The 9891-nt window shown below is 30.1% G+C and overlaps 2 protein-coding genes across 3 annotated transcripts in view; one reads left to right on the forward strand and one right to left on the reverse strand.

Annotated features, from left to right (window-relative positions):
* The first annotated feature begins 1233 nt into the window (after positions 1-1233).
* On the forward strand, positions 1234-6351 carry LOC108688870 (alkaline phosphatase, tissue-nonspecific isozyme). The gene is made up of 8 exons (XM_018195397.1): positions 1234-1357; positions 1764-1966; positions 2057-2249; positions 3677-3840; positions 3912-4259; positions 4317-4515; positions 5404-5625; positions 6157-6351. Exons 1-8 carry the CDS (start codon positions 1288-1290, stop codon positions 6327-6329), a joined length of 1572 nt encoding a protein of 523 aa, XP_018050886.1. The 5' UTR covers positions 1234-1287; the 3' UTR covers positions 6330-6351.
* Positions 6344-9891, reverse strand: part of LOC108688871 — a 4259-nt gene continuing 711 nt past the window's right edge. The window contains exons 1-3 of one of the 2 annotated variants that reach the window (XM_018195399.1): positions 8475-8729; positions 8037-8252; positions 6344-7688 (exon numbers count right to left, since the gene is read on the reverse strand). In XM_018195399.1, the coding sequence (XP_018050888.1) occupies positions 7129-7688; positions 8037-8124 (648 nt within the window). In that variant the 5' untranslated portion in view covers positions 8125-8252; positions 8475-8729 and the 3' untranslated portion in view covers positions 6344-7128. Of the gene's footprint in view, positions 7689-8036; positions 8253-8474; positions 8730-9891 lie in introns of those variants that run through there. The other variant, XM_018195398.1, reaches the window with a different exon arrangement.

Here is a 9891-nt window from a genome sequence, read left to right on the forward strand (position 1 = left end):
ATATATATATATATATGTATACATGTAGATATGTACATATATATGTAAATATACTGGATGTTCAAAATAAAGTTATAAATTTTTATCTTGGAAACACGGCATTATTGAGAAAAATTGTTCAAACAAAAAGTTGTAGGGTTCAAAAAGATCTATTTACTGATCAATTTAACCTTAAGTGGCGTCGCCAAAATCAAATCAAGATCATGTCGATTTTTTAAAATGAAACATTTTTGTTTTCAGAATCTAATAGCTGATGTCGAGTTTTCCTATAAGAAAATTTTTTTTTCATTAACTTTTTGAATTATGATGCTTGAAAAGTTACAATACCACCGGCATTAACATTACCCAAGGTATCCGATCGACGACTAATTATAACGCAAAAACGGTGTTTAAAAATTCGCTCAAAAATTAAGGGATTATAGATAAATATAGTACGAATCATACTGAATCAAAGAAAATGAGATCAAATATTAATTATAAAGCCTTAGAAAGATTGCAATCTTTCAAAAAAGTATCATTCTCGACAGTATCAGTGTGCTCCTTGCCCAAATGAAGAACGGCTAGGTTCACGAAACGTTGGCATTAGCACTGGATCACGATACGGCGATAACCCGCAAACCTTTTGACATCTTTGAACACTTTTCTTTCTTGGCTGAATGGCATGTTCATGAAAATCGAACTAACTTTGAATGATGATTTCATCGTTCTCAATCAGTACTTCGTGAACAATAGCCGTCATGTTAAGATCCATCATATTGAATTTTCGAAACAGCCAGAGCTAAAGAAAGTAGACATGTGTATTTATATTATAATTTGAGTTCAGAAAGAAATTTTTTGGTTGAATTGAATTTTGAACGGAGGGGATGGCCGATTTGATAGTGAATGCCCCATATTTAGTAAATTTTTTTAATATGAATATTGAAAACTTGCAATTTTCCATACAGCTTTTATCCAAGAGATATTATAAACATTTTTAGGATATTCAGAAGATATAAAAGTGAAATGAAAATATTTCGAATTATAAAATACCCAGCAAACACTAGTTTGCAAACATGTAACGTATATGTTAATTGTAATTTCCTACTTAACAATATAACTCTAATAAAACTACATTATTCGCTATCACGAGTTAACATATACTGTTGAAGATCGTTATCATTAACTTCTGTATTCATGCTTCCTACTATATTTCAGCAGAGGGCGTATTCGTAGATCATTTAGTGTGCAGTGCATAGTGCCTTCGTTAAGTTTTAACATAATAATAAAGTTCGGAAATAGTGAAAAAAAATGAAATATCTCGCCATTTACTTTTTCGCATGTTTCGTCAAGATTACAAATGTGTTTGCAAAGGTCGAAGGTATTTAAATATAATTTAATCATTATGCTTCTCTGACAAGTATCATCACAATTATGACTGAGGAGATTATAAAATCTTAAAAAATAGTTCATGAAATTTTATAAAGCATTCTCTTAGTACATGTTCAAGGATATAGGATTAATCACTGATCAAACCGCATAATAATTTTAAATGCTGTAGTTTTCAAATGATATTACAAAGTTTAATAATAAAGTGTTCCCGCACATTTTACGGAGGACAAACATTTTATACATAGCATATTATATAAGTTAATTTTTCTATTTGTAAAAATGCGAAATTTGTTTTTCGGCAAATTAATATTTTTATTTTTAACATGTTATCACATCTGTTTGAACAAATATATCTGAAATAACGAAGATTGAGTATATTGTCACTTATGATGTAGACAGCCGACACTGGCATGAGTTAGCGAACAAAGAACTGGAAGAATCTCTTTCGTATCACTGGAATCTCAAAAAGGCGAAAAACGTGATTCTCTTTGTGGGTGATGGTATGAGTCCCGATACTATCGCGGCTAGCAGAATTTATCGTGGTGGTGAGATCAGTCGACTTGCCTGGGAACACTTTCCCCATATTGGAATACTGAAGGTCTCGTGATTTTTATTAGATATGTATTGTAATTAATATATTTTATATAAGATCTTCGTGTGTCGAATGTATCTTTTGTTGATAATATAGACTTATACCACAAACCAGCAAGTTCCCGACTCAGCTTCTTCCGCCACCGCTCTTTTCGGAGGAGTCAAGACGAATTATGAAGTTGTAGGAGTAGACGTGAACGTGGAATTGAATAATTGCGAGGCAAGCTTGAATGTGAATTATCACGTGGATTCATTCATAGCATGGGCCCAAGCAGCCGATAAAGTCACAGGTCGAATCCGATTACAATTATATTCCAATTTTAGAAAATTTTAAGGGGATCCTAAAGTCATTTATATTACCGATTAAATCGTAATTTTTGTATAATAATTATTTTCTTTCTCTTTTATAGATTCGAAAATTTTTTTCTAGCATCAAAAATTTTTTTTTGTTAAGATTTCAATTTCAAAATTTTTGTTGTTCTCAGAATAAATTTCACCTCGTATTATATATACAGACACGTCGTATTAATGTGACATATTTTAATCCTTCCTAAAAGGATTTCCGAATTCGTAAAAGAGAATTTTAAAAAGAATGAAGTCCTTGCAAAGCACATAATTTCATTTTAGAAGAAATATTTTTTTCTTTGCTTTGAATCTTAATTCTAAACAAACTTAGTATTGTTCGTTCAATCTGAATCCCATCTTACATTTATTTTCAATCTACAAGCTGTAAAACTTTTATATCAAGCAAACGTTACCTCCAGTCAGAAGAGATACTACTAACGGTCGATGTTTATGGAAATTTGCGTGCCTGTTAAAATTTAAGTGATTAAGTAAGAAACTAGTAATATAGTACTAATTTCATGATTTATTAGTTTCGTAGACATTTACATATATTTAAAACTTAATAATATTCGATTTTTTACTTAAAGTTGTGATTTTAATGATATCATCTGAGTTTGATTATCAATAGAGATGATAACTGCAGAGAAAAAATTGTAATTTTTCGGCAATATATAAGCTATTATATATTATAGCATTAAAAGTATGCATTAATTTATTTATGTATTTATATAATAACAAAATCGTGAATTTAATAATGTATTATTGAAATATTTATGTTAATAATTATAAATTTATTTTTTATTAATTGTCGGTAAAGTCATTGTTTTTCAACGTTTATCTCCAGGCCCCCCGGGCTCTATTGATAATCACAAAAATTTGTTCAATAGTCTTTAATAGTATCTTGTCGGTGTGTCAAGTGATAGTTTTATGTGTCAGAAAAAGTGAATTTTTTATTTTTTTCTGAAATTAAATTTTTTATTTTTTTCTGAAATTAAATTTTTCAGGTTTTCATTTTATGCATTCTTTAATTCTATAAAAGAAATTTTGCAATCTGTGAAGTCAATCAGAGATTTCTTCTAAAACGTAATCGTAATAAAAAAGGATAATTTTAGGAGTTCCTTAACGATTGCCCCTACGCATAAATAATTATTTTTTTGTTAAATTTTTGCGATTAATCTTTTCGTAGTATTAATTTATACAAAAATATATTAAACTATGTGTATATATATATATGTGTATTAAACTATATATATGTCAATTAATAATTCTTTCAAAAAGTTTAAAGTATTTTTCAAAATCGTTTCAAGTATTTTTGTTTTAATTGTAATTACTAGTTTATATTTTTGTAAAACATAACGTAATTACCGTACAGGTTTTGTGACGAATACTAGAGTTACTCATGCCACTCCGGCACCGCTTTATGCTCACTGTGCAAATCGTAGATGGGAGTGCGAATCCAATATGCCTACAAATGCTATTGGCTGTAAAGATATCGCCAGACAATTAGTGGAGAATGAACCGGGAAAAAATATTCGAGTAAATAAAGAACGAGCTGTGTATTTTGTTTAATTACGAGAATAAATAATAATACGTTTACTTTTTTATAGGTAATTATGGGCGGTGGTAGACAGGTGATGAAATCCAACGTGAGCGCGAGCGAATTTGATCCGATAGATACATGGGCTTGCTATAGACAAGATGGTCGTGATCTCATTAATGAATGGATGAGAGATAAGTCTGATAGAAATTTAGCTTATAAAGTCGTACAAAACAATGAAGAATTATCCCAGGTTGATATCGATAATGTAGATTATTTGCTCGGTATTTTCGCCAATGGTCACATCGCGATGGACTGGAAACGAGAACAAGGTCCGAAGGGACAACCGAGCTTAGAAGAAATGACTGTGACAGCTTTACGAATTTTACAAAAATCCAAACAAGGATATTTTTTGATGGTACAATTATCATCTTGGATAAGATTATAAAATAAATTAATATGACTGTTCTTCCAGGTCGAAGGTGGTCTAATTGACTTTGCTCATCATCGCGGTCATGCTGCTCAAGCACTGCTAGAAACTGTCCGATTTTCGGACGCCGTTAATACTACTCTTAGAATGATTGATCCTGATGACACTCTCGTAATAGTCACGAGCGATCACACGCAGTCAATGAACTTCAACGGATACAGTCCTCGAGGTTCATCCATTCTGGGTAAGATCAACGCACTGAAAAAAGGCTGGTATTTGTGATTGTGAGAATTGTATTATACAATTATAATCACAAACATATATCAAAATTGTTAAAAGCCATTCATTTTTATATTTATTACTGCTAATGTTAATAATATAATATATATAAATTATAATAAATATTAACAGAGAATGGAAAGTTACTTTTTAAAGATAATAAGTTACAATTATTCGTTATCGAGTAGAAAAAATAAGTTATCAATTTTTAAAAATAACTCGTTACAATTACCGTTATTTGAAAAAAATTTTCATTACTTTTCCGTTACTTTTTTAAAATCGACAACTACCCATCAGAGCGAACGAGTGCTTAGAGGGAGTGCTTTTTTATTCGCAAGCTTTCTATGAGTGGCTTGTGTCCATCAATCGAACCATATCCAATTGTGTGTGAAGTAACGATAAAAGTAACTGTAAAATTCATTACCTTTACCAAAAAAATTATAACTACGTTATCGTTACAGTTACCAAAAAAAAGTAACGTAGTTGATATTACCAAAAAAGTAACTTGTAACGAGTTACTTCCATTTCCTAATTATATTTACTAGTTATATATATATCGAAAATATGTTATTGGCTGCGAAACCTAATAATTTATTACATAATCTTTTTATTGCCAATTATACAATTATTTTTTTGTATGCAGAACTGTATAAATATAATTATTTTTACTAACATTACAGCAGTAATAATTATAAAAATGAAGCTGTTAGACATAATTATTTTACCTTGATTATTACAAATGGAACTTCTATTGTTGTAATTATACAAGGAAGTCACAAATATCAAACTTTTTTCTCAGTGTGTGTGTATGAAATTTTTGCGGATCATTTATTCTCATGCAAGAATATTTCAGGAATCGCTCAAAAATCTAAATACGACGGGATACCATATACCACATTATCCTATAGTACGGGTGGCTTGAACAATGTCGCTTACATCGTGGGTGATGACGGTCAAGTCAAGAGAATCGATCCATCCAAATCGAATACTAACGATTTTACTTATAGTCAGCAAGCTACAATCATATCGGATGAGGCTCATCACGGCGGTGGAGATGTAATTGTATATGCTATAGGTACGTCAATGTTTAATTAATTGTTACGAAAGATTGCAGTTAAAAAATATAGCAACTAAAATATTTTTTTTTAATTATTGGACAATTTCTTCCCAGATTTAATTCAGCAAATATGCCGCTAAAGATAATTCATTATATCATTATTGTTTTGTCGAAATTATGTCGAAATTATGTGCAAACAGTTATCAGTATTTTAGAAAAAAATCAGAGTTTCTGCATTTATTTTTATAAATATACTTGTATAATTGCAGAGTACAAATTTTATGAAAGATTCGTCATATAATTTCATAAATGTTATCCTAATATCGGAATTAGGAATGCAGAAAGTAACAATGACATCACATCAATATTATTATAATTTCCCACTTAACAATTAATGTAAATGCAATATAACACGTATTGTACAGAATAGTTACATTAATAGGAAATTGTAACAATGATGTAGTATTATTGTTAGTTTATATTCTACGGATTTAAACAAATTGATTCTACTTCTAGTGTTAAATACTTTGAGTATCATTTTCTTTACAGGACCGTATGCTCATCTTTTCCATAGCGTGCACGAACAGAACTATGTTGCACATGTTATCGCATATGCTGCAGGAATCGGTGGGTATTCTAACAATGCGGAAAAATCTCACTGCATTCTATATCCAGTTGTTTTATATAGTAGTCTGATCTTATTAACTTTCGTGTATAAATAAATCAGTGAAGTTAATAAAAGTATTATCAGTTTTTTATTTTCCATAAAAATCAATATCAATATGATTGCTAAAGGCGTGAATCTATACGCATAAAATAACTCTTATCATGTGTAATTAAGTGGTATTGCAAGTGCCTGTGAAATATCACTTGTACCCACATTATCACAGATTAGAGTAACTTTTAATGGCCACATCAGGGTCCTATCCATTTCTTCTTGTCGCAACAAATCGAGAAACAGTTTTACAAATCCACCTTTCGCATTATATACATATACATATATCATTCGCACGTTTATTTACAAACATATATTAAAAAATAATTCTCAGTCTTATGCTGCAGAGGATAAAGACACTCGCAATACTTGCGTTGTGAAGTAGAATGCAAACAGTCCTCCGAGATTACGTTTGAGAACAATCAAGATTGTGCTTCTGCTTAAAAATACATTATTGCATTTATACATTATATATATAGTTTATAAAAATGTCTTCTTTACAGTGTATTCTATACATTTACGCAATTCCAACTTAACGATTTTAACAAGTATAAAAAAGAAAAAATACATGAAATCGATGATCGAAAACGTTATGTGAAAAAGGAAGGGCTACTTCAAGATGGAAGAAGTTATCGGAGTTTATCAATGCGAACTCGTTAATATATGTTAATGTTTTTGTCGGTTATGCACAGAAAGTAATATTTATGTCACGTAACATGATGAAACACGCAAACTCCGAATGTGGAGTTTTCTTTGTTCCTTTTATTGTCTTTAGATGACGAAACAATGATGAAAACGACGGAAGATCACTGCCCTCTTTTCCTCTCACAATTCTTGATGTCGTGCAACATAACACCATGTAACAGTATTTTAAGCGCGATACCGCCGAGGAAGAGCACTGAGGTGACCAGGAAGATGAAACCAGGGGTATACTTGCCAAAAATCATCAGACTACATAAGGTCATCATTTGAAAGACGAGCAGCAACGGAACAAAATACACGGCCGCAGTTAAATAGCATGAGTACTTGCGCTTCGGTTTTTTGACCGACCTGTTGAACCTTGCAGCAAGTTTAGTAGAGTCGTTATTCGCTTCTGGAATTGCTTTTTGCACTTCGGCTGGTTTCTCGATGCGGATTTCATGCAGCACAGATAGACGCAAATTCTCGTACGTGACCAGGAGATTGATCGTGATCTCCTGAAGAAAATGGCTGAGGTAGACGTGCATCTTGCGCGCTAAAGGATGCGACTTGGAATTATCAAAAGAGTAGAGAAGATATGGTAACAAGTTGAGATTCTGGCAACAATGGCGGATCTTCTGCATCGATGCGTGTCGGAATAACATCGGTGGCCTGCTGTAGTTTCCATCTGTCATTGGAAGAGAAAAGAATCTTAATCACGATATTATGTAGTTATCATTCATGAACCAAAAACATTTTTATTACATGATATTTCAACTATAATAATTTTTTGCGATAAGAAACCATTAAGATATTATTGGATAAATATGTCTCCTATTAGAGTATTTAAAATTAGAATTCGATTTAAAAAGAAACATCTAAAAAAGATATTTAAAATTATAATTCGATTCATAAGATTTCTGCACGTGTAAACTGCACGTGATAATGTGATACATTTCAGTGCTGCTGGAATGTTCCATGCTATTTAGGAAAAAAGAGCTGAGAAAAAGATAATGAATGCGAATGTTTTGTTTACCCTTAAACATATCGGACACTCGTCTAACAAGAGTTGGTTTCCTCTTTAGGTCATCTTTTTGTTCCATGATCTCAGACGTCTGTGACATTTTAGTACGATGTTCGGAGAATATGTTTAATACCTATCTGTGATCCTATCTGATCTACCAATCAGAGATCGGTGCTATTTTCTTCACGTAAAGCTCTCTTCCCTTAGGGAATATACTCGGAATATCACCTGAAAAAGATAAGCGCATTAGTGAATATAAATCTAATTGCTTTTTACATTTGAAAATTATTGTATAAAGTATTTAGTGATGACTATATAAAAAAAATTGTGTAAGTATAGAAAAAAAATTAATAATTGATTAATAATTGTCGCTAAGAACAGAATACATATAGTGACAGAATAGAAACATAAATTAAATAATGAGATTAACGAACAAAATTAATTGATTACCGATCTTTGGTGACAACTTTTGATGAAGGTCACCAGTGAGCGTTTCGACCAGTACTGAAAGATTCTCGTCATTCGAACTGTCGAAGTTGTATAGTTAAAAAAAAGGCGTCACGATTTGATAGCCTGTCGACCCGAGATTAATTCTTTGACGCAAAAATTTCTCGTCACTTAACGATCGCAAGAAATATGCATGTCTGATTACAAAATTTTTTTTCTTGAAATTGTTAGATGAACTATTTTTTAAAGCTTCCAATCCTATTACATCTTATACTGAAAACTTGCAATTACTGATCAAAATTTAATTAGTATTTTAAACTAACGACAAAAATGTTTTCTTAAAGTATCTAAAAATTTAACTGGACAAAAATCTGAAAATGATTTCGTTGGACTATCAAAATAATTATACATATATGTATATAGGAGGTTCAAACTGATTGCTAAAATGTAAACGCTTTTAACAGTATTTATCGTCAACACATTTAACATATTTTGACTTAAATTATCTTGAAGCATTCATAACATTATTTTTATATCTGTATTTAGGTAAATTTTTAGACATTTCAATAAAATTTTCTATGTAGTTAACTAAAATTTATCTTCAAATCATTTATTATGAACTGTAAATTTTTATGCCCTCAGATGAATTCTGTTGAATCAATTACACAACTATAAAATATTTATATTTTTATGAAATTATAATTAAGAATGTTAATAAACGCAGAGTGTCTTCTCTTTATTTGATAGTAAAATGGATTAGGAGCATTATAAAGTTGAATAATTTAGTCGGGATTCACAAATTATCGGGATTTATTATATCTTTTTCATATAAATAAATCATTTCGCGAAACTAAAGATCCGAATACAAATGGTCCATATCAAATTAATAAAAAAATTAATGCTATCTAAAAACATAAATGCTATCTAAAAAAATGTTATTGGTTAAAAACGAATTAATTAAAATAAATTGTATTTTAAATAATACTTTCAAATATATAATATTTTAAATAAGCAATAATAAAATAGCGTGCGACTAGCAATTATGAGAAACATGCATGATAGCATGCATGATTCAATTTTTTTTCTTTTGATTTGATAAATTATTTTTCAAGCCTTTTAAAACTATATCTTACACTGAAAACTTGAAAATTATAAAAAATAAAATTTAAATATTAATAGGGCTCTCAAAATTAAAAATAATAATAAAATATATACAGGCAATGAGAGCGTTACTACATATTTTTTGCAAATTATATTTTAAATAAGCGATAATATTTAAAATAAAATAATAATATTTAATATATGTATGCGTATTAAAATTGTATGTAAATAATGTAGAGCAAAGTTTGAACTTAAACATTGACCACTAATTGGCCAAGTTGTTTAAATTAAACTAAATTAAGAATAAATCGACTAAGAT

The sequence above is a fragment of the Atta colombica genome, unplaced genomic scaffold (assembly GCF_001594045.1).
Source record: "Atta colombica isolate Treedump-2 unplaced genomic scaffold, Acol1.0 scaffold245, whole genome shotgun sequence".
Taxonomy (NCBI): Eukaryota; Metazoa; Arthropoda; class Insecta; order Hymenoptera; family Formicidae; genus Atta; species Atta colombica.